We start from the raw sequence: 25592 nt of genomic DNA, 5'->3' as shown, positions 1-25592 counted from the left end.
TTAAAAATTTGATTTATCCCTGTAATATTTGGGCACCCCCTAAGCGTGTAAAAACGAGGGTGGTAAATCAAAAAAAATATTTTACAGGGGGTATTTTTCCCTCTTATGGGGCAAAAGACTTACAATTTTAATATGATAGGGGTAATCCAATTTTTTTTTAAAAGGGGATAAATCAAATCTCGCTACTATTGCAGGGGTGAAAGCCATTTAACCCTAATTATAATTTATATCGCATTAAATAAATTGATAAAATGTCAATGATAATGAAAAAACTAAAAATTGATAAAATGTCAAATAAGAATTTTACACTTGGTTGCATTTATCGTAGTAGAGTGAATTAATTAACCTTTTATAAATATAAATTTTGTAAAAAGAAAAGAAGACACTGACCGTTTAAAATTACTTTATATTGTCAACCAATCACTACCATGTATTCTGCTATATCATACTGTACATTTTAAATTACTAATATGATATGACAGAATAATTAATTAATGTAAATGTAAATTCAGTGCATAACCATTAATTTTTTTTTTTAAAATAAAAACCATTATTAGTAATTTGTATGTATTTTTTTTAATAGATGTGTAGTTGACTAAAATGATAAATTTATTTTTTTACTCAACTAACCGATAATTACCTTTTTTTTTTTTTGTAAAATGTTTTTATTTATAACAAATGTTTTAAGTTAAGTACAAAAAGAATATTTACTCAATAAAAAGGGGTAAAAAAGTCTTTGCAAATAAATAAAGAAGAATGATTGACATAAATAGAAAAAATAAATAAAAAAGAGTAACCCTATGGTAAATACTAAAATACGAGTATATATAATAAAAAATAAGGAGAAAAAAAAATAGATCCCTAAATACGAATAGACAAAGAAGGCGAAGAACGAAAGGGTTTTGTCTCTCGAGCGAGTTTGTAATTAGTTTCGTGACATTGAGAGCGTGAGATCAAGCAATTAGTTGATAATTTCAAATATCGGTTAAAGAAAATACGAAAACGGCAGCGTTGCGTACTCTCCCGCGCCATATCCATGGCGATAGATGATGAAGAGAAGAACGAGAATGAACAACAACACACCAAAACACTCATCTGTGCTCTCAACTTTCTCTCTCGCGACGTTCCTCTTCCCAATCACATCCTCAACTCCGTCTCTTCCATCTATCATCACAACAACAGCGTCAATGTAATGCACCTTTCTTCCTTTCTTCTTTCGTTTTCTTTTGATTTCGCCGATTCGATTTAACTGTTTTCAATTCCGATTAGTTATGTTCGGTTAGAGTTTATTTGCTGTTTCAATTCCGATTAGTTCTGTTTTGTTAGAGTTCGTTCATTCACGGTTTCGATTCCGATTAGTTCTATACTGTCACGTTGTTTTGTTTGTTTGCTACGCTGAGAAGTGCTTTTCCGTGTGCTTGTTTGTTTTGATTTATTAGTGATACAGATTAAATGTAATGTGCAATTGCTATCGCGTGCTGAAATTCGATTGAATTTTGGTGAGGGGAGGTTTTTCTTTTTTTCTGTAAATACTAAATTTCCATAGTTCAAGAGTTGGATCGGCTAAAAAATTGTAAGAGATTCGACTATGATTTGAATTAGTTGAAGTGTTTATTATTTGGAACTATTTTTTTGTTTGTGATTTATATGAGTCTAGAAAGTTATATAGTAAGATATTCTGACGTTTTTGTCCGTTCATTATTATAGCTTTACTTCAAAGAATCAGCTGTGTTGCTTTTTGTTTTCTTTATGTATGTATTTTACTTCGATTTGTTTTGTTGTTTGCTTAAGTGTGCGCATTTTGTTGTTGTTTGGTTATAGATTGTTCTTTTATTAGTTGGTTATTTGGTTACAATTGAAAAAGTTTTGATATGAGTTACACAATAATGTTTCTGTTTTTTTTTTTTTTTTTTTTTTTTGTGAATGCAGGGTGATGCAGGGAGTTCTGGAGATGATTTAATTACAGATCTTAAAGATGCAATATTGGAACAGCGTCCAAAATGTGCTTCACGTTTCAAATTGGAGGAAGCAATGGAAAGCCGTCATCAAAGTCAGATTTGGCATCGGTTAAATGAGCTTGAAGGTCAGCAACTTTAGTAAAAAGGAAATACCTATATTGTGTGTGTGTGTATATATATTTTGTTTGTTTCCATGTTAACTTGGCATAGAATTGAGTGTGGTTTCGTTTATATATGCTTCTTTTGTTTTCATTATCGTTGGTTGTTATATCTGCATGATGTCGCTACGCTAGTATTGATACTTAGAGGTTTAGCTTGTGCAAATCCATTACTATTGAACTAGCTGAAACTATTTCGTGCATAAATTTTAAAAGGATTATGTGGTTAGGATGATTGCTTCGTTATGTTAGTTTGCAATGTGGCTGTTTCACTAAAGGGGCGCGGGTGTTGAAGTAAACTATGAAATTCAAGAACTGAATTTTTCCAAACAACTTAGTCGTCCCTAAAATAAGATTTTAATGCAAACTATGTGATGACAAATTAACAATGAATTGAAAAAGAAAGTAATTAAAGAGGCTACAATAGAACTACATGATGACAATTTAACTACGTGGTGTCATAATTGCTCTCATCAACATCCCTAGGTTTGTGGCCCTCAATTCCTTCATCAACTGTTTCCTTTCAGTTGGCTCATTCCTCTTTAACTTCTCTTATCTCAAAGTTATTAATGCCTTTATAAGGACTATCTGTTGCACCAAAATACTCCAAATTGGGTTAACAATACATTACCAAATACCAATTCTTTTTTGGGACCATCCATCTCTCCAAACAATCATCCATCAAGGTCACCAATCTTATTCAGAAAGACGTAACCATTCACATCACGGCAATCAGAACAAGCCTCAACAATCCTCAAGTGTGTTTCTCTTCATGATATGAGTCTTCCATTAAGTTATAAACATGACATATCATTATGGGTAGACTGTATTATATACATGTGTATAAGGTTAGGAATTCAGTTATATACTAAGTTTCTCTGAAACACTCCCTCTCAACTAATTGCTTCCATGTTTAAATTCAAGATTTTAATTGTTAGTTTTGTAAGTTTGGTATTGCTAATCCATAAATAGATTACCAGTCATATGTGGTAGAGATACTTTTTCATTAGATCCCAATTTCCTATTGTATATTTAAGTGAGGAAATTGAACAAACAGCCAAATTTGAATATAGTTGCACCAGCATCATGAAGAAGAAGGATTTGCTTCTCATCTGCATCAAATTACTCATATACTTAAGCGCAAGCAACTCATGACAATATTTTTATTTCTACTTATTTTTATAATCTTCTTAGAAGATGAACATGATGAAGTTTCTTTCTGAAATCAATTTATGAGCCTGGAAACTTCCTAGTTGTATTGACAGACCAAGTAGCTTTAAGATATATCTGAAAATGGTGTCTCCCCAAATACCATATCCAGTAAGTGAAAGTGATCTCTCAATAAGAATCTTTACAATTTTACTGAAGAACTGTATTACTGTTTCAAACCAGAATTGCCTTCAAGCAGGGGAGAGGACCTGCAGACAAAGTGCCTGCTTGAACTTTATGGACTGAAGGTAAAATTGATTCTTGAATCTTTCTTCAATGCTTAGTATACTGTGTGTGAGTCATGTCTAACTTCAATGCTTTTTTACTGTAAAATATGTTTAACTTTCTGTTGTAGCCCATTCCACATAGTGGGAAAAGGATTGACAGTGACTCATGTTGTCTGTCTTCCACAAATTGATCGTTGAAATTTCTTTTAGTATTGAACTTAATTGTCCTTCATTTATTTTAAGCTATGCCATTGTTTAGTCTGATTTTCTTAATAGGTTGTGTTCTTTTATTAGAGTCTGTACAAATTGCTTTCTGTTTACAAAGATACAAAACAGATGACTGTTATCATTCTGTCTTCTTCCATTGTGTCTATCATATGACTTTGCTTGACTAGTATAAGTAAAACATTCCACAGATGCAACAACTTTATAGCTTACTTCATTAGGAAAGGCATAGGTTAAAAATAATTTCTAGCGAGGCAATTAGTTTATTTTAAATACAATTCTTGTCATCATACTTCTTATTTTTGCAAAACTGGTCTCTTCACTTTTTACATTACCCTTTGTGGATTTTGCAAAAAACTTTGAAATTGAGGGACAGAAAATGTAATTATAAAGTACTCTAAAAAATATGATCTGTGAGGCTGAATTCGTTAAATATAAAATAGGAGATCAAATAGTGAATTTAAGAAAATAGTGGTACCAAAAATCTATTTAAGCTTTAATTTTTATAATTTCTCTATTTAACTGAGAAATGACAATAAACGCGTCCTTGTTGGCAAGGACTTCTCTTCTGGCAGTTAGCAGAGTTGCAGTCAAAGATTCGGTCTGATGTGAGTTCTGAATACTGGCTCAATGTTGAGTGTGCATATCCTGACAGGAAATTGTTTGATTGGGGCATGATGAGACTGCGTCGTCCATTTTATGGAGTTGGAGATCCATTTGCCATGGACGCTGATGATCAATTAAGGAAGAAACGGGATTCTGAGGTGATAGCATGTATATCATAGATTATAGTTTACATATATAACCAGTTTATATCCTCTTATTGGTCAACTCCTTTAACTGATCTTTGACTCGTATGCAGTTTTTTCTTAAATTCTGGCTTGAAAAATCCAATATCATCTTATTGTAAATCTGACATCATAAACAACATTGTCACATGGGGAAGGAATAGAAAGGACGTGGCTGTCTTCTCTTATTAGATACAATATAATTCAAATGTTATTTATCAATTCTTTCTACAAATAAAGGAACAAAACACGGCAGGTTGAAAAACAAGGCAGATAGACTAACATGCAAACCCATTCATAGACGCATACAATTATTTAGGAACTAGGAAATGTAATTTTATCTGGAATTTCAACTTTTATAAATGAACTGCCACTAATATACTAGTTAAATATACAAGACTTGGGGTGTAGCGCTTTAGTTTCTTTTTTCCTGATATATGCATGATTTTCTAATATCTGAGCATGTAATGAACGTAGTCTGCACTGCTTATCTCCTATAGACACTGAAATGCAGAAACTATCAAGATTAGAAGAGGCAGAGAAAAATCATATAGAGACTACAAAAAGAAGGTTTTTTGCAGAAATACTCAATACTGTCCGCGAGCTCCAGTTACAAATTCAAGCTTCTTTGAAGCGGAGAAAGCAGAGGAATGATGGTGTCCAGGTACAATCTTCTTTCCTTTATCTTTAATTTGATATTGTAAAAGATGCAATTAGGGTCTGGCAAGTGTTTGTCTTGAACTCGCAACTGATCTGTTTATATACATAATAGGTAACATGAACATTATAATTGTACATTTACTACATACACTATTTTCTACGCACAAGTTTCTACACACTATAAATACAACGCACGCACGTGTGATTATTTGAAGAATGACTCTTTAACTAATAGTTATAAATCATTGATATTTATGCTGGATAGGTGCAATATACTTTTGGGTTGTCAGAATTAGAAGTTCTGGACATCCTCTTCCTATGAGAATTTGGGATATTAGTGGTTTGCACTTTGCATGGTACCCATGAGCTTTTTATTCCCTGTAACCCCATTAAATTTCATTGTCAATTGTGTATTGGATTTAGCTCTCTGCATCTATTTCTCCTAAATTGTTTTATTTCCTTTGCGAACTTCAATATTTAACCAAATGAATGTTGAAACTTTTCTGAATTTTGATTCTAAAGCAGTGAGCTGGATCTAACTTGTTAGAATTCATTGAGAGTTTGAGATATTGAGAATTGAGAATTGAGAAATGAGAAAAAGAGAGTTAAAATAATGTTTCTGAATCCGAAAACTGTATTCTAAATGTTGAATTGTTTTCAGAATATTTTATAAATATGCCCAAGCTTTCTACATAAGTCTTTTATATCAACAGAAATAACTAAATCTATCAAAAATCATGGTCTAACACTTAGACGACTAACAAATGCTTACCGAGAATCTTCTAGAATATTAAAAGCTTCTCAAAATATTCCATATGGTAATATACACACTATCACGAGATAGTGCGACAGTAATGAACATGGTTGTCACACTCAAAAGTTAACGAGCTATTCAACTTGGATGAGTTTAACTGTCTCGGTAGACTCAAATAGAAAAATTCACTCAAGCTCATGAGTTAGCGAGTCTGATGACACCAAAAGAATAAGTGCCTCAAATACAGTCTTTGAGTTTGTTTAATTTGTTCCCTTCGGCGTTTAGGAACAAAGGTCCACTTGAGATCTTAAGCTTTCGAGCTAAACCCCTGCTCCTCTTCAAAACTCTCCTATGGTTCTGACTTCAGACCTTCACCCGTGCCTACAATCTTCACCAGAGCTCAGACCTTAGAGCAAAACCTCCGCCCTTTTTCAGCTACTTCACCTTTGCTTCCCTTTGAACATAAGCCCTCTCGGGCTCAGCACAGTCTCCTGAAAATATCCTCTGCCTCTCAACCTTTCATTTAGTACCTCTCTTGAAGAGTTCTTTAGTCTACTGGTTTCCAGTTTCAAAATTTAATTTGAATTTCCATTAAACACTTTGTTGTTTGTACTGTGATTTTATTCTTTCAGTTTCCCATTTAATCTGAATCTTCATTTACTAACAAGATTGCGGTTTGCTCCTTTGATTTATTATGGAGTTGGAACTTGGAATGCTAAATTGTTATTATGGTCATAGTATTTGAAATAGACAACGCCACTTCCATTCATGGACAGTTATATGTTCATGATGTTTTTTCTCTTTGTTGGGGTAGAAAGCTAATTTGTTATTTATTGAACATGGCTCATGAGTTCCCATAAATGATTTTGCAGGCATGGCATGGAAGGCAAAGACAAAGGGCCACCCGTGCAGAGAAATTGAGATTCCAAGCCTTGAAGGCTGATGATCAAGAAGCTTACATGAGAATGGTGAAAGAGAGTAAGAATGAAAGATTAACTTTGCTTCTTGAAGAAACAAATAAACTACTGGTAAATTTAGGAGCAGCCGTTCAACGTCAAAGGGACTTCAAACATTCAGATGGTATTGAACCCTTGGAAGATTCCGAAGCTGATTTACCTGAGTCAGATGCTTCAAAGAATGGAATTTCTAAGGAATCGCCTGTTGATGAAGATATAGATGCGATAGATTCTGATCATAATGATGGTGACTCAAGCGATTTGCTTGAAGGTCAGCGACAATACAATTCTGCCATACATTCAATTCAGGAAAAGGTAAAGCATATGTGAATCACTTTATTTCACTTTCTGGACAGAAATGCGATGAAGTTTGTTTACACAATTTGTTTCCTGATTAGATGTTTGCCATTACAGCTGTTTGGGATTTAGGTCCATATATTTTGTTTAATGCATATTGTTTCCTTTACTGATATGCTGAAGGATTGACAGCCATTCGTTATTGATACTTTATGTTTTCTTCATTGTTTTTCTCTAATATTTAGGAGAATTCTTTGTAATGTTTTCTATCTTTATGTTTCTTCTTTACTCAAGAAAAAGAAAATAAAGAAGTTAGTTTTCTTAAATAAAGTTGTATTTCATTGGAAATATAACAAACTTAATTGTCTGCAGGTAACTGAACAACCGTCTATACTTCAAGGTGGAGAATTAAGATCATATCAGATAGAGGGGCTGCAATGGATGATTTCTTTGTTTAATAACAATTTAAATGGGATTTTGGCTGATGAAATGGGGCTTGGGAAAACAATACAAACTATTTCTCTTATAGCACATCTTTTGGAATACAAAGGTGTGACTGGTCCCCACTTGATTGTTGCTCCAAAGGCAGTTCTGCCAAACTGGATCATTGAATTCTCATCATGGGCCCCTAGGTAAGTCTAGGCAAAAATTGCAAATTATTTTTTTCCCTGCTCTCCTTGGGGAGCAGGGATAGAAGTTAGAACTATCTATTTCAATTGTGCACATTCATACCGGTTTTAAATCACTTGTGCTTTTTCTTTCTGATACAGCATTAAAGTTATTCTTTATGATGGACGAATGGATGAGAGAAAAGCAATAAAGGAGGAATTTTCAGGAGAGGGGAAATTTAATGTTATGATAACACATTATGATCTTATAATGAGAGATAAAGCATTTCTCAAGAAAATTAAATGGAACTACTTAATTGTGGATGAAGGTCATCGGTTGAAGAATCATGAGTCTGTTCTCGCAAAAACCTTGGACAATAGGTACCATTCTACATGATGAATATTGATGATACCGATAAATATTTTTTAATAAAATGATTAATATGTACCTGTTGTCAATAGTGTATATTTATAAAACCAATTTGGAGTAATTATTAAGAGGGTTAGGTATGATAATGCTAAAGAGTACTTTAATGTAATAACACTAAACAACCTGTGGATACTGAACTAAAAGACAAAGAGAAGAAAGTACCCTGGGATAGCTTTCAAAACTTTCCATAGAGCAGTCAAAGTACTGAAGAGTAGGCTCAATTCATTATCTGGCACGGTGGTATTACATTTCAGATGGTTCAGCTCTTCTCTAATTTATTTTTGGATTTTTTCTGTGCAGCTATAACATCCAACGGAGACTTTTGCTGACTGGTACCCCTATTCAGAACAGTTTGCAAGAATTGTGGTCCCTGCTTAATTTTCTCCTTCCTAACATATTCAACTCGGTTCAAAATTTTGAGGACTGGTTCAATGCCCCCTTTGCAGACCGAGTTGACGTCTCTCTATCAGATGAAGAGCAACTATTAATCATTCGACGTCTGCATCAAGTGTGTTTCTCTCTTCTAAACTCTAAATTTCTTCCTACTTCATATTTTTTCTGACTAGTTTCATTTACTCTTAGGTTATAAGGCCTTTCATATTACGAAGAAAAAAGAATGAGGTGGAAAAATTTCTTCCTGGGAAATCTCAGGTCATACTCAAATGTGATATGTCATCCTGGCAGAAAGTTTATTATCAACAAGTTACTGACGTAGGCAGAGTTGGTTTGGACAATGGTCTGTATCATATTTCTTTCTTTTTTTTTCGTGTCACCCACTTCTTGTTTTTAACTCAATCAAATGCAATTTTCCCTCAAATGCTTGGATTATGAATATTGGTATGCCAAATGTATTTCTTTATTCCCATTGCACACTGTTTGGCTGTTTGTATGCGTTGGTTAATTTGGTTAGTTTTCACATTTCAGAATCCACGAGTTTAATTGTGTTTTCAATATGTTATTGACTTAGTTTAGGCCGTCTTTTTGGAAGTAAACCATAAGGCTATTTTCCCTTCAATCACATAATTACACTTGTCAATATTGTAGGAAGTAATGGAAAAAATACTTTTATGTTTATTACTACACAGTCTTGGACTATTTATATAAAAGTAATTACGATAAATGGTGTTCAAATAATTAGGATTTGGGGCTACTGATGAACTTAAAACAAAACAAATCATACTAAAATCAAATAGAAATAAGATAAAAAATTCAAGGAGAATAAAATCATATCTCTCCAGATTCTCCTACAAATATTCTTGCCAGTTGCGACTTTCTTACGAATTGGTGAAATGTGATTATTAATTCAATATAAATGTGCTTTGCAATCACTGTTTATTGTATCTTGCTGTCTTATTTTTGTGCCAAAAAAAACTACCCGTATAACATTTGATGATTTCTAGATCCTTTTATGTTAGCCTGATTTATAAGAACCTGCATTAAAAACTTTCCTAAATTTTGTAGGTTCTGGAAAATCGAAAAGTCTACAGAACCTAACAATGCAACTCAGAAAGTGTTGTAACCATCCTTACCTCTTTGTGGGAGACTATGATATGTATAAATGTAAGGAGGAGATTGTTAGAGCATCAGGTAAATTTGAACTTCTTGACCGTTTGCTTCCAAAACTTCGCAGAGCTGGTCACCGAGTCCTCCTTTTCTCACAAATGACTCGACTTATGGACACTCTAGAAGTTTATTTAAGACTTCATGATTTCAAGTATCTTAGACTAGATGGCTCAACGAAAACTGAAGAAAGAGGCTCTTTACTACGGAAATTTAATGCTCCTGACTCCCCATACTTTATGTTTCTATTAAGCACCCGGGCTGGCGGTCTTGGTTTGAACTTACAAACAGCAGATACTGTTATAATCTTTGACAGCGATTGGAACCCACAAATGGATCAACAAGCCGAGGACCGAGCTCATCGCATTGGACAAAAAAAGGAAGTTCGGGTTTTTGTGTTGGTAAGTGTAGGATCAATTGAAGAGGTAATTTTGGAGCGTGCAAAACAAAAGATGGGTATAGATGCCAAAGTCATTCAGGCAGGACTTTTCAACACAACTTCAACAGGTTTGTAGCTCTTGATACTTGCTGTGTCCTGGTGATATCTATCAATAGTTATTTTTTGGCTTAACTCTTTTGCATGTTGAAACTAAAAGAGGGAGAGGGTAGGTTTATTTTATTCATTGCTTTAAATCAGGTTTATGCCATCTAGTTGGTTCTTATTCTTTATAACCGGCCTCTGACAGCTCTTTGCATACACACAATATGCCTTTACGCACCAAACTGATATATTTATTTGAGGTTTATGTTCAATCACTCACACAACATATTAGAGTAGTAGTTGCATATATAAATGTTCCAGTGTAGTAATTTATGTGTATAGTTGTACTTGTATCTATAGATAGTAAGATAGAAACTGTAATAACAGAATATGCCGAGTCAGCATGCTCTGTTATATTTCTTATAACAGAGTTTCCTTGAACTTATAATGGCTTATTCTCTATATGAACAGTTGTGTATCTTGCTGAAGTATGAATAATCATTTTCACCAATTTCTTCTCCTAACCGAGACTGTTGGTTCTCTCTCTGATCATATATTCTCTTATTTATAAGTTCTCGCACTTTCCATTACGTTCACTTATTTTCCCACAATTCTAACTCAGTAATCCAGAGCCTTTTCTCAGGACCAAATCCTTTTATTACGGGATTTACGGCTGGTTCCCTTTAAATACTTGATCTGCAACCAATTTACTGTAATGCCAATACCATAAATCCTCCTTTCTGGTAACCCAGTCAACTTAACCAATGCTATTGTTTCATCTTCTTCAGCATTGGTAAACTTAACCAATGACAGCTTCATCCTCCTTCTGACTGAAGTTACACCCCTCATCAAAATGGTTTAGTTGAACAGTAGCATAGTAAAATATTTGTAATAGGACTCACATTACTTGCATGGGCTTCTATTTCTAGGATCATAGTTTTACCGCTACTCCGATTTGCAGCACTACAAAATGCTATTTCTCCTGCTAATATTTATAATTCTCTTCCTGATTAAGCATCCTAGAATTGTTTGCTGTCTTTTTATCTTTCACTTAGACCTTACAGTCAACTTAAATTTGATTCCGGGTCTTAGTACATATCTTTTTTGGTTAGTCCCCTCATTACAAAGGTTAAACATGTCTTGCCTTGGTTCCAGTATGTCTCTAAAGATGTTTTGTTTAGTGAGTATCATTGTCATTTTCCCATTCTGCTCATTCTTTCATCCTCATGTGCTCATTCGTCTACACCTTGTTCTTCATATAATCCTACTTCGCCTTTGGCTTTTTGTTTGTATGCCATTTCTTATTTCTTTACAATTACTGTTAACCTGTCTTCTTTACCTTCCAAGTCCTCATCACCACTAATATACTCCCCCTCCTAATTCTACTGACATTCTTTCCTCTCCTACCTCTTCTAAATAAGTCATTCCTCTCTCCTGCTCATGATCTACTATCAGGTTCTCTCACTAAACCTTTATTCCTTGATTTTTTTGAACCCCAGTTTCAAACACAGGGAGTTTCTGGTGTTTGCATTAATGCCTCTGCCTGAGTTTGCTTTACGTGGGGGAGTGTTTATTTAGAAAAAATGTTGAATATATAACTTAGTGTAGTAGTTTATTTATGCGCCTCAACAGCAGTAATACCATTTATATTCACAATATTCTGAGTCAGCACATCATCTTAAGTTTTTTTTAACATAGTTTGCTTCTGAAGAGTCGCTCCCTAAATATATAAGTTGTGAATCTTGATGAAGTATGATGAATAATTTTTACCAAGTTCTCCTAACAGAAACTATTGATTCCCTCTCTGATCAAATACTATCACACTTTACTTTCCCTCACTCTCTCAATTTTAACAAATCAGAGTTGGAACATTTTATATTTTAATGGGACTCTTTTAATTATTCCAGTGTAATGTATGGGTCCACCTGTCAGTGCTCCTTAGGTTATATTATTAGATGAAAATCATTTGAACATGTGGTGTTCTTATTTGTGCAGCCCAGGACAGAAGAGAAATGTTGGAGGAGATTATGCGACGAGGCTCAAGTTCACTTGGGGCAGATGTGCCTAGTGAGAGAGAAATTAACCGCCTTGCTGCTCGATCCGATGAGGAATTTTGGCTGTTTGAGAAAATGGATGAAGAAAGAAGACAAAAGGAAAACTACAGATCACGTCTCATGGAAGAGCATGAATTGCCAGAGTGGGTGTATGCTCCAATTCAAAAGGATGACAAGGCCAAAAGTTTCAGCAGTGGTGTTACTGGAAAGCGAAAAAGAAAAGATGTGGTATATGCTGATACGTTGAGTGAGCAACAATGGATGAAGGCTATGGAGAATGGGGGTGACATGTCAACAGTTTTAGCTAAAGGAAAAAGAAGAGAGTCAAGAGATTATCTCTCATCTGACAGCATAGCACAAGCCAGTGATAATACAGGGGCAGATGAAAGCTTATTTGGGTCAAGGACTAAAATTGCCCCCATAGAAAATGAAGATAGTTTCCATACCTCTCCTTCCTCAAAGAGGTTCAAGCCTGAAAGAACAAAATTTCAGAAACAGGCATACGAGGATGTCGGCGGAAGTGGTCTGAACCAGCATGTTTTCTCCTGGAATACTCACAAAAAGAAGAGATCAAGCCATCAAGGCCAGGGTTCATTATCCGATAGTAGAGGACAAAATTCAAATGGAAGAGGAAACTGGAATTGATCTTTGAATTTAAAATTAGCTGTGTCTGCCAGAATTTTGTACAATTATTGAACGTGTAGTTCTTGAAGCAGAAATGTTGAGCTACTTGTATTATGTAACGTTTGTGATTGGTATAATTTATAATAAAATTAAATGTCTTAAAAGTAAAAGTAATAATTTGAATCTCATAAAAGAAAAACATAATTTGAATCTCACAAAAACAAGTATAAAAGTGAACTATAAGAATTGGTAACTTTCAACTTATAAAGTATTGAAGAATAAAAAAATCTAGTATAAGAAAAATTGAAAATAGACCAGACACACCATTTCTTTCAGCTCACCCAATTATCATCAAATTAAGGATAGTTTACATATTGAAAGATTTCATCCTCACTGAATGGATGAATGAAAAGTATCACAAAATATCTCGTTAAGCATCTCAATTGGTAGTTGTGTAAGGACATCAAATGCATGAATGCGAGTTCGAATCCGCGACTTCCCACTTGTTCATTTTTAATTAGATGAACATTGGCCACTACCCTTATTAAGAAAAAGTATCACAAAATATTACTCTATGTTTTTCTTTTTTAATTAATAAATCATTTATGATGTTTTTATTATATTTCTTCTATTAACTTTTTAAATTTATCTTTTAATATAATCATGAAGGAAGATTTTGTGAAATCACTTAGTTTTTCTTTTCCATACAAAATTAATTATAATATATGTGAAAAAATCTAAAATGATTTATAATAAAACAGTGATAGTAATAATTTCTTTTTCTTGTATTTTTCTAATTCCTAGTTAATGAATTCTTCAAATGTCTATTTGTCCCATAGTTGAAGAGCCTCTGGTTCAAAACCGATGTTTTTCTTTTGAAAGTGAGCCACTGGTTCAAAACTGATGTTTTTCTTTTGAAAATGTGTTTTATGATTCTTCTCATGATTATGGGGTGGCTAAAGTTTCCAAATGTGTGGTTTATCTAATGCTTTTCTTTTCAAAAGGTGTGCTTTTGAAATGTGTGTTTTATGATTCTTCGTGATTACGATTTTTTGTTGTTAATTGTCATTGGCAACTATAATTGAAAGATAAATAATCATTGCTGATATTGCTTACTCTTATTGTTAAATATTTTGTTTCAAAAATTATTTATTTTTAAAAAAAAAAAACTTCAAATCCTTGTAACAAAATCATATTAAGTATCTATTTTTTGGATGATAAAATTTCAAAAAAATTTAAAACAGTTGTTTTTACAAATTGTTTTTAAAATATAATTTTTTATATAAAAATATGTGACTTTTATTGTGTTATAATATCTAACAACAAATATCTAAGTTATTGAATATCAATCAATTTTCTAACTTATCATAAATAAGTTATTTATTTTTAACTAAATATTTATTAAAAAAACATTTAAAATTTTAAAATAAAATCACTTTTTTCATATATAATCTATAACAAACTGCTTAACCCTATTGTTAAAATTTTGAATAACAATTTTTCTGCAAAATTATAGGCAAAAATATAATTTTTGTATTTAATTAGTTTGTCGTTAACCTATTTTTGTACTGGTTTTAATTGTTGCAGTTGGGGGAGTCTACTTTCTCCTTTATATTCGAAGTTGTTATATCATGTGCATTCATTCAAAAGTCGAGACAATGCCTTATAGGTCATCTATGTTCATAGCAGAATCAACAAAAGCTAGAGAGCAACCATGTAAAAATGAACAACGCAGCACTGATGATAAAAAAACATTGCTACATAGGGTTGAAGCTGCAAATAATACAGTCTAATAAAAAGAAAAGAAACATTGAAGACAAGATTATGATATCTAGTCCAAACACACTCTAAATAGTTGATGGTTGGTGACCTCGTCTTAATCGTTACATATAATTCTAAGAATAAATAAACTGATACTACTGTCCTAAGAGTTACTTTGCAGCAGAATGAGAGAGCAGACAATTCAATCAACCACAAGGTTCTTCATTTTGGATTCCAGTTCATCTTCCACACCACCCTCTTCATCAGATTCTCCATCACCGTCTTTTCCATCAGGGTCATTTTCATCTAATGGACCGAGCATGTCCGGAGATTTTTCAAATATAACCTTCAACTCTTCAATGCCATCATCAGAAATTTGGTTTCCATTAATGTTCAGAAGTTTAAAATCAGCCTTCTGCACCACAGTGAGAGCCAATTGTCGAGCCCCGTCACTGCTTATTTCGTTGGAACTTAGATCAACTTCCTTTAACTGGTCAAGGCCTTCTAGAGCTTTACTTATCTGGATGGCACCTTCATCCTTTAGTTCGTTCTCCGAGAGGATCAACTTGGCAAGAATCTTCTTTGCTGCTAGGCAGTCTACTATAGCAAGAACAGCATCAACAGTAATTTCATTTCCATTCATCTCAAGAACTTCAAGGCGAGGAGCTGACTCCTTAAGAGTGTTAACTATTGCAATTGCTCCTTCATCTTCCAAGTTCAAGTAGCTCAGGTATATCTCTCTTAACTCTGCATTCTTGGCAAGAGCTTTACTCAGAGAAATCCCACCCTCTACACCTAACATGTTGTCTCGCAAATCAAGCTTCCTCAAATGGGTGCAATTCCCTAAAGCTTCAGATAAGGCAACACCACCTTCCTCGCCTATCCTTGTGGAGGAACAACGGAAATCTTCCAAGAGAGGAGATCGCTTCACAACCTCCGCTATAGCAAGCGCTCCTTCATCTCCAGTCATATTATTATGAAAATGGATAATTTTGAGCTTCTCTGTGGAAGGAATCAACTCAGAAACTGCTTGTGCAGCTTCTTCTGAAATTCCATCATTCATAAGATAAAGCTCCTCCAAGCAGCTTTGTGATTTCAAGAGAGCTCCAAATGCTCTAACACCTTTCTCACCTAAAGCATTGTCAGAAAGGTTTAAATACTTCAAGACACTGCCCTCTAGAGCAGCAGAGAATATCCTCATGACATCAAGTGCTTCTGCTTCTGGCCTTCCCGCAACAAAATCTGACAGGTCTACTTCTTTCAACTGGCCCTTGAGGGAACTGAGAATCGGTTGGGCGACCTCAGCTGCTTCTAATCCAAAACTTCTGTTGCTGAAGCATATCTTAGTGAAAGAATTTCCTGATTCCGTTAACGGCCTCAAAAGCTCACGAGCCTCCTCTGCTTCAATGAAAGCTCTTTTGCCTTTAGATATATCAAAAACAGATTCCTGAGGAACAGCGGTATCATCGGGCACCACCACTTCATTGTCACTGTTCTTAGTAGGTTCTCTTTTAAGCACATCTAGGAGGAGCTTACTGCACTCTTTGGCATAAAGCTGGACTGCAGAACCTCCATCACCATCTGGCTCTTTCTCATAATGTAGGTTTGCAGTGACAAAAGCGACATCCTCAATTCTTTTTGCATTTTCTTCAGCCTCTTCACGGTCCAAAGTTGCATACTTCTGCGTGAAAATAGATCTTGTAGTAAGATTGGTGATCATCTTATCCACAAGTGTCTGTCTAGTGTTCTGACTAGGAGGCCATAATTTGATTGAAAATGGTCTGTTCTGCGAATTCATCTCCATGGCAATCAAACCTGTAAGAACTATACATATAAGTATATCCTATCCATGGAACATTTTAATAGACAGAATAAGAATAAAATCAGTTCACACATATTTGTTTGCGAAAACAGTCATAGAGCAACGGCATTAATACTTGAGTATCCCTACGGTCATTCGGTCAAAGACAATAAAACATTTTCAAAGCCCTTGCACACTTAATCGTATCTGAATGCTGAAGGCATATATCAATTTAGTCCCAGTTAATATCATCATTATTACAGATCGACGCAACAATCGTAACTAAGTGAGATTAGTGAGTGTCAAGCCCTTATTACAAATTACAAAATTAATTTAGTGCAATTACAATTAACAGATATCACACTATAGAGACTGAATAGATTGCAATAATAAAGTAGGGCCTGTTAAAATTCCATTTTGATCTGTTGATGTACAGTTCTATGAAGCACAGACATCAGAAACACGACACCAAGACTGACACGTTGATACCGGTAATAATTTAGGACACTACCACGTAATTACACAGACACTTTTTGGAGGTGTCCATGCTACCAAGGTTCAGGTGATAATCACAGTCTAAATGAAAATAAGTAAAACTACAAACAAAGTATCATTGATGACGATAAAAAGAAAAAGATTGATGATTTCATGGCAGAATAATCGGCGATAGTAATTAACAGATAAAGACTTGGTAAACTCGGAAATCTAAATCATGAGAACAAGAATCTGAACACTAAACCCTAATTGCAACAGATCTGAAACTTTGTAAAAATACGAACTTTAAATAAAAATTTGAAAGCGAATGGAAAAAGCGCAGTGAAAAGGTGAACACTAACAACAATAAAAGGGGAAAAAACAAGAACCCTAAGAAAGAGAAAATAGTATACCTGTTTTGTTGATGTGAGAATTGGTGTTTCAAAAAAATTGAATTTGAATTGAATGATGATTGTAGAATAGTGAGAGAGTGGAGGGAAACCCGGCGATAATGAAGAGGATTGAAATTGAAAATCAATTTCGGAAAGCCTAATAAATGATAACGGCAGGCTATTGGTGATCATTTTACTTTATTATATTATGATTCTAGGTTTTGTTGGAGAGTTTAAAAAGAAGAGAGAGAAAATAATTAAAAAAAAAAAAGATTGAGTGAAAAAATAGATATTTAAGTGGAAAAAGTTTGAAGAATTATTTTTATTTATAAATCAAAATATTTTTAATTTAAGGAATTAAAATTATACCGGAGAAGGGTTTAGATAAGCTGTTCAAATGTAATCTATATTGCTATATTATTTTCAAAGTTAAAAAAAATATTAATGATATATAAACAAATGAATTGGATGTTTCTTAATTTTTAGAAAGTGGGATCTATCATAGACGAGGGTCTTTTATCACCGATGTTTGTGAAGTTCTTGAGGTGTAGTTCAAGATTAGTATCGTGCGGTGTTGCTGGGAATTGAAAATTCAGTAGGAGCAAAAATAAAAGGATTTCTTCTTTCACTGAAGACTTCAATAGTGCCAAAAGAAGATACATGCGAATGAAGTTGAGAGTTTATGTCTCAATAGATTGAACCAGGAGCTCAAATGAAGGACTAATAGGATCGAGTAAAGAATGTTGTAGAACAAATGTTTGGAGCAGATCTTGGATCTGAGTAAGAGGATGGTCAAGACTGAGTGAAGGTCTTGAAGATTTCAGTTGCCTAGGTTGTGTAGAATAGAAGAAGGAAAGATTCAAATTGATGCAATTAATTTTGCTTTTAATTTCAACATCTAGTTTCTTTGTTATATAAAACACACGTATAATTGTCAAAATAGTGGAAGATTACGAGTTTTCAAGGGTTCGCCATTGAAGACAAGATTAGACGCAAAGCAAGGACGAACACGATGGACCAATATAAACCCCAATACAATCTTCTATTTCCATATCTCCTTTAATTTTTTTTGTATACAATTACATGTTTAATTTTTTTACGGCTTTCTTAAAAATCACATGTTGTTATGTTTATTTCATTCATAGCAAATTATTGTGTGCAATTTAAGTCTAGTAATGATTAACTCATCTGGAATATCTTTCTTGCAATTAAATTTGCTTGTAATTGCAATGTTAAAATGATTCAATTGATCAATAAAATCATGTCTAGTCACATCATTAGATTGTCTTTTAAGTTGGTTAATCCATTGATTGGATAAATTGTTCATAATTATATATTTCTTTCTATTGTCCAAAGAGTAACTCTTGATATCAATCCAACGCATTCACAATTAAATTTTCACTGTTTGTTTTTGAAAAAAATATAATTTTTTAGAAAACCTTTTTGAAATAATTTTTAAGTTAAGGTAAGGTTTCAACCCTCCTTCTAGACCTTTCTCACCCATATTCTCCCATAACACTTGAAGGTTAGGACATTCTCCTCCAAATTTTGGTTGAAATAATACAACACGCTCATAGAAGCGTACATCTCTACTAAGGTTTCTTGGCCTTAGTTACGAGCGCTACTAGATGTGGTAGCACCTCATCATGTCATTATGTTGAAGAGTGTGACTGAGGAAGTTGGAAATTGGATATTAGTGTGGTCTATGTTAGTTTTACCAAGACCCCACAATGGACTGCAACTGTATTAAGGAAATACAATGAGAATGATGACTCCGTTCACGTGCGTGATTGCAAGAGGGTGTTTAAGCTATGATATGTGAAATTAATGAATGAATCTTCAAACCTAGGGGCTGAAGTATAAATAGGTAGCTTATTGAACTGTGTAATAGGGAAGAAACGGGTTTCTTCATGATTTCATGGGACTAGGGGGAATTATTCTTCCTCCGTTATATGTGGGTGGGGGATATCCTCTCTTCAAGCTATGGTCTAACAAAATCTCTTTTGAGCACCTTATCTTTCATGTCGAAACTATGTTGTGTGTCGAAAATTGTAGGCTGTCAAAATGTCGAAGGAGTTAACCTCGACATAATTTTGACTTAGTATTATTTCACTTATTTTAGTTAGTTAGTTGAAGAGTGCTTAGTGAACAAGCAATCTCATCCTATAAATAGGGAGGTACCCTATCATTGTATAATGCAGTTGCATTTAATAAAAGTTCAATAATATTTTCAGTTTGGAAGCAGAGAGAAACTTTGCAGAAATATTCATCTTCTTCCCATTTTCTATCAAACCCTAATTTCTCTTTTCTTCCCCAATTCATCCTTCCTTTTTTCTCTCATAATCATTGTGGACCGGAATCATCTTGCAACCAAGGTGTGGTTGATTCACTTGAGTGAAGAGTGAAAAACAAGAGGTGAAATTAATTAGAAGAATTTATTCTTATTCATCAAGATTAATTTGGAATTCTCCAAGTTTTGGATGTAATTCCAAAATTTGGTATCTAGAGCACTTCCTATGTGATTCTCGGGAAGCATAGCGCAATGAATCATTTGAATGGACATTTTCCAGCGAGTCTCCCAATGCTGAAGAGTTAGAATTACGAGAATTGGTTTAAGCAAATGAAGATTGTTTTTCGCTATCAAGATCTTGAGGATCAGTTGAAGGAAGGAGTAACACCACTTGCAGAAAACGCGACAGATGAACAAAAGGATGCACATAAAGAATTGAAGACGAAAGATTATAACGCCCTCTTTATAATTCATCAATGTGTTGATCCAGATAACTTTGAAAAGTTGAGTGATGTTGAACAATGAAAGAATCATGGGAAATTATGGCAAAACGTATGGAAGCACCGAAAAGGTGAAAGAGGTGAGGTTAGAAGCTCACAAAAAACATATGAATTGCTTCAGATGGAAGAAATGAAAGAATAACTTATTTATTCACTAGGGTTACGAAACTGGTGTATCAAATTAAGGTATGTGGAGAAGTGTTGACATCATGATCAGTTGTTGCAAAGATTTTGTGTCATTAGCTCCAAAACTTGATCACGTGGTAGTAGCCATAGAAGAATCGAAATATTTGTCAATAATGACAAAGTAAGAGCTTCAAGGGATGGTTGAATCTTATGAAAACGAATGGCTAAAAGAGCTGCAGGCAAGTCGAAGAGTGGTGTGGATCTGTAGGCGCAATCGACAAGAGAAAAGAAAGGCAAAGGAAAAAGGTTATACAACAAAGTTAGAGGAGGATACAACAATTTGACTGGTAGAGGAAACTAGCAAGAAGGAAATTCGTCAAATCAAATAAGGCCATCATACCAAAGCAACCCTAGAGGTAGTGTTGCAGGTAAAGGAATGGGTAGTGGTCAAAAACCTAAAAAAGGTCACATTCAGCATTTCAATTGTCAGAAGTATGGTCCCAACTCTAGTGATTGTCCTGAAAAACAAAAGAATCAAGAAAATTATGCAAAGAATGAAGAAGAAGAGATGTTGTTAATGGTCACAACAAGAGATGAAGAAACATTCAAGGACCAATGGTACTTGGACTCAGGATGCTCATCACACATGACTGGTAGAAAAGATTGGTTTGTCAACATAAAACATTTGATGAGGAACATGGTGAAATTTGCAAATGATAATACTTTAGAAGTTGAAGGTATTTGTGATGTTCTAATAATGAGGAAAGATGGAAAAATGTCAATAATTTCCAATGTATTGTATATGCCAGACATGAAATGTAATTTGATTAGCATAAGACATATGGCAGAAAATAATTACAAAGTGGCGATTAAAGATAAGATGATGAGAGTACTTGACTTAGGTGGAAGGTTAATCTTGAAGGATCCTATGTCTCGGAATAGACCTTCAGGATTGAACTTAATATGATGGAGCACAAGTTCTGGAAAATGCAGCTAGCAGGGATGAATGGATATGGCATTATAGACTTTGCCATCTAAACTTCAAAGACATAAGAGATTTGAAAAGAAGAAATATGCTTTTAGGGTTACCAGAAATCGATATTCCAAATGAAGTGTGTAAGAAATGTGTGCAGGCAAAGCAACACAAGAACAACTTCAGCAAGGATGCAGGAAGCAAGTCGAAGGCAATTCTTGAAATCATATACTCTGATGACGTGGTCTTATCCAAGTGGATTCGATTGGAGGTAACAAATATTGTCACATTCATAATTTTTCAGAGTCAATAACATTATCCTAATTTGTCAACTTTTTATTCGAAATTTTCTGAAAATAGGTGGTTGACTTTCCTTTTGTTAAACTATTCAAACAAATTTCATCTCAAGACTATGAAAACTTTCCATTTAGACTTTTATACAATATGTTCATTCTCAGCATTTTCCCTTCACTTTCAACTTTATTTGCCATATTAAGGTCAAAAATACAAAATTTATTTTCCCATAACCCTTGAGAGATTGCAAATGAAGTCAAATGAAAAACAAAAAAGTGATGTCATAAAAGATGATGACAAGTGTCTAACTTTCAGTGTAGACCAACCTCTTGTATGGTAGAGGACATTTAAATTCTTTATTTACAATTCTAACATTTTTTTTATAGAAACCATTCTTTAAATTCTCAATAATTTACCAAATATCTCAAACTCTAGCATAGACAATAAATAAAGATTCATCCTACCTAGAAATATAATAGTGACAAAAAGATCCATCTTAGAATAGTGATCTCAAAACAAAAACAAAAGAACAAGAAAAAATCATTATTGAAAAAAAATACTTTGAATTCATCAACCCATCTCTATTTTATATCACCAAAAACAACAACAAAATTACACAATAACCCTCCTCAAATCAAACAAGAAACGAAGCAATACGATTCACCATATCAACAGAATTCTTAGTTTCAGGATGATATATCTGAAAACAATGTTCTTCACCCTCAACATGAACAAGTTCAACATCACCTTTCCAACCACTTTCCTTAACAGCATCATAGTACCAAATCCCTCTGTCTCTTAAATCATCATTCCCCGCAACAAAAACCAACATCTTAGTACAACCAATGTTGTCCAAACCAAGAGCCTCAGAAGCCAAGGGATTAATCAAAGGATTATCAATTCCATTAACAGCATCTGGATACACAAAATTCCAAACCTTCATAGGTGAACTCTCTTCATGCAGATCAATATTCTCCGACAAAACCGGTTTCGAACTCCAAAACAAAGGAAAAGCTAGTATTGATCCTTTGATTTTCACATCACCAGGTAAAGATTCAACACCGCTTCCAACGCGAAGAAGTAAATTGTGTGCAATATTTGCACCGGACGTGTCACCACCGATGTAAAATCTATCGAAATCACCGTGTTTGATTAACCATGGTTCACCTGTGACGATGTTATTGTTGTTCATGATGGAATGTGAAGCGGCCCATTTGAGAGAAAACCAACCATCATCGTATGCAGCAGGAAGATAGTGTTCTGGTGCAAGTCTATATTCAACTGAAACAACAAGAACGTTTGATTGCGAAGCTATAATGTTGAGGTAACGTTGGTGGAGGAAAGAGAAAGCAGATTCAAGACAAAAAGCGCCACCGTGAAAGTAAACTAAGATTGGAAACTTTTGTGTAGGGTTGGTGAGGTTTGGTAGATGGATACGAACTGAGATTAGTGGGTTTTGTGAGATGGTTATGTCTTTTGATGAAACACCAGTTTGTGGATCGAGAGGGATTGGTGGTATGATTGGAGAGCCTAGGAAACGTTCGACTGTTCCGTCTTTGTAGAGACGGAGAAGAGGTGGAAGGTCTTTGGATATTTCTTTGGTTGAAGAAGCCATTGATGAGAAAAGAGTAGAGCTGAAAAGTGAGAGTATGTGTAAGGTTAATAATTAATATGAAGATGATTTACTTGAATAGTCAAATTTGTGACCTCAATACAAATTATGGGGTAGGTAGGCCTGCAAGAGTTTCTGTGTATTTTAACATAGTAAATTACTTGAAAGATTCTTCTAGTAAAGCACTCACGACAAGTTTTTGACAAATTTTCTAGGGGATTATGGAATTTTGTAATAGAACATTTAAGGGAAGAGTTGAGGGTAGGTGAGTGTGGATAATTTCCTGCTCATGACGAATTCTAGAATGCATCACTTCCATCTCCACTTATTCCTTTAAATTGACAAATAAAATAAGCATAGTTCGTTTGTTATTACTACTACTACTACTACAGAGCATATTGATAGATATATAGTATGATAATAATATCGTATACATGTTGTTGAACAATGGCGAAAAATTTAAGTATTATTCTCCTTTGGTTTTTTTTAATTGACTTTATACAGTTAGATTTTTATTTTTATTTTAAAATATTAGATAGGAAAAATTCTGATTCAGCTTCAAAAGGGAGTGACTCATAACTAAGTTTAAAGGGGTTATGAAAGGCAAAATGGGAAGGATAAGACGGGCTATAGGTCGTCTAACAGGAGCTTGGGTCGCTCGATCAAAGCAAATTAATGTCATCACAAATCCACCGCCTCAACATGTGGTCGGTGATGAGGTGTCCTTGAGAGTGTCAATTTTGGTTAAAGGTGTTGAGGATTTTTTTTTTTAATTTGTTGGACAAGTGACTCCAAACACAAAAGGGATAAAAGAAGAAAAGAGTGAATTGTGTGAGTTTGACAAACGATGTCTAATTGTAGGGAAAGATGCCCCATTTATTTGAGAACTTTTCGGGGGTAAACAACGAGTTATGTGAACCTGGCTTATGATATTCACACACGATATGTGATTAAGTATATTTCAAAATCTCAAAACTTGCATAGTTATAAGATATGCGAAATAGAGAAAGTAATTCTATGAATAAAAGAGGGTACGATTACCCTTACAACCGAGAGGACTTTATAGTGTAGTTGGGGGCTACACTGAGATGTAGCATCTCACCCCATTTATTTTGATTATTTTCAGGTAGCCCAGGAAAAGATAAAGTTAAATTCAAGATGGTTTGAAGATCCGAAGACTTTGGATGTCTCATGTTTTGTATTTTTCGTTGTGCTTTTGTATTAGTTCTTGTAATGACATTCACTTTACACACCATGTTGTATTATTTTGTAGATTTTATGTATGTATGTGATATCATCTAGACACTTGTGCATGGATTCAGAACCACATTTTTGCTTGAATAGTATTATTTTAAATATTATCCAGGGTGTTACCGTTTATTCACTCACATATAGTTTATTTACATTGATGGGGTACATAAAACTTAAAACTCGGAAATTTTGAACACATTTTTATATTTATTTATCCAACCATTATCATATGTATTAATTTTTTTGAGTGAAGTTTCATTTTAGTCCTTCACAAAAAAACTGTAGAGGTCAGATTAGTCTCTGAGAAATAAAAAATCTCAATTAAATCCTTTACAAAATTTAACCGAGCCATGTTAGTCCCTCTACTAATAGTTTTTTAAAAACATTTTTTTTTACTTTTGAACCGTGACTGGACCACCAGCGAAGATCTATTTTAGTCCCTCTCAAAAAGAGAGAGTCCAAATTAGTCCCTGAGAGAAAAAAAGTCTCTATTTAATCCCTTATAAAATTTAATTGAGCCATGTTAGTCCCTTTTTTAATATTTTTTTAAACGATTTTTTTCGTATTTTTAAACTATGACTAGACTTGACAAGATAGACCTACTTTCGAAAATTGAGTGCGGGTCAGAGGTTGAGTAACTTTGCACATGGTCTTCAGAGTCTAAGTTTCCACCAGAAGTTGGGTTCCCTATATGTGAGACATTAAAATCTTATCATTCAGAATTTGAGTAATCATATTCTGATCTTTCAGAATCTAAGTCTCAAGCTTCTCTTCATATGTTCCTATCAGAGTCAGAGTCCGATAAATTCTTTGACTAATGATCCTGCACACTTGAACATATGTTAGTGTACCTAGTTGTTTAGGAAATACTTTGTTATCATCAAAACCTAAGTGATATGGTATAAACCAATTTTCTTCCAACATACCATGTGTATTATTTTTGTCACAAGTATTATTTACAAAAGAAAGAAATTATCTTAAATCACCTTAGTAACAAAACTAAACCTTCCTAAAAGATCATTAACAACTAAAACAATAACGACACCTAATACACAATAATACATAACAACAAAAAACATAGTCACCCACCCATAAGCCTGATGATTTATCTACAATCCTTTCATAAATA

At 34.0% G+C, this 25592-nt stretch overlaps 3 protein-coding genes across 4 annotated transcripts; 1 reads left to right on the top strand and 2 right to left on the bottom strand.

Annotated features, from left to right (window-relative positions):
* The first annotated feature begins 849 nt into the window (after positions 1–849).
* LOC131643439 (probable ATP-dependent DNA helicase CHR12) lies at positions 850–13161 on the top strand. 2 transcript variants are annotated; one of them, XM_058913652.1, is made up of 12 exons: positions 850–1189; positions 1930–2083; positions 3509–3573; positions 4353–4541; positions 5080–5229; positions 6852–7250; positions 7605–7864; positions 8003–8221; positions 8571–8778; positions 8853–9006; positions 9732–10337; positions 12307–13161. In XM_058913652.1, the coding sequence occupies exons 1-12, from the start codon at positions 1037–1039 to the stop codon at positions 13008–13010; spliced, it is 3261 nt and encodes a 1086-aa protein (XP_058769635.1). In that variant the 5' UTR covers positions 850–1036; the 3' UTR covers positions 13011–13161. The 2 variants fall into 2 exon arrangements, with proteins under 2 accessions (XP_058769635.1, XP_058769636.1); XM_058913653.1 differs by lacking the exon at positions 850–1189 and having other exon boundaries at positions 2066–2083; positions 4336–4541.
* A 1545-nt stretch (positions 13162–14706) lies between these two features.
* On the bottom strand, positions 14707–17608 carry LOC131643440 (RAN GTPase-activating protein 2). Its single transcript, XM_058913654.1, has 2 exons — positions 17439–17608; positions 14707–16565 (listed from the first exon to the last, which is right to left on the bottom strand). The coding sequence occupies exon 2, from the start codon at positions 16552–16554 to the stop codon at positions 14953–14955; it is 1602 nt and encodes a 533-aa protein (XP_058769637.1). The 5' UTR covers positions 16555–16565; positions 17439–17608; the 3' UTR covers positions 14707–14952.
* A 4537-nt stretch (positions 17609–22145) lies between these two features.
* On the bottom strand, positions 22146–23265 carry LOC131611419 (2-hydroxyisoflavanone dehydratase-like). The gene has a single exon (XM_058883448.1). It carries the CDS (start codon positions 23213–23215, stop codon positions 22235–22237), a length of 981 nt encoding a protein of 326 aa, XP_058739431.1. The 5' UTR covers positions 23216–23265; the 3' UTR covers positions 22146–22234.
* Positions 23266–25592: the final 2327 nt, after the last annotated feature.

Source organism: Vicia villosa, linkage group LG1, assembly GCF_029867415.1.
Source record: "Vicia villosa cultivar HV-30 ecotype Madison, WI linkage group LG1, Vvil1.0, whole genome shotgun sequence".
Lineage (NCBI taxonomy): Eukaryota > Viridiplantae > Streptophyta > Magnoliopsida > Fabales > Fabaceae > Vicia > Vicia villosa.
Note: the sequence above shows the minus strand (reverse complement) of the source record. Positions and strands in the feature narration are given on the sequence as shown.

Coding starts and splice junctions, on each gene's coding strand:
- LOC131643439 (XM_058913652.1), top strand. CDS start 1,037: ATGGCGATAGATGATGAAGAGAAGAACGAGAATGAACAACAACACACC. Junction 3,574..4,352: donor TTGAACTTTATGGACTGAAG/GTAAAATTGATT, acceptor CTCTTCTGGCAG/TTAGCAGAGTTGCAGTCAAA. Junction 7,251..7,604: donor TACATTCAATTCAGGAAAAG/GTAAAGCATATG, acceptor AATTGTCTGCAG/GTAACTGAACAACCGTCTAT.
- LOC131643440 (XM_058913654.1), bottom strand. CDS start 16,554: ATGGAGATGAATTCGCAGAACAGACCATTTTCAATCAAATTATGGCCT.
- LOC131611419 (XM_058883448.1), bottom strand. CDS start 23,215: ATGGCTTCTTCAACCAAAGAAATATCCAAAGACCTTCCACCTCTTCTC.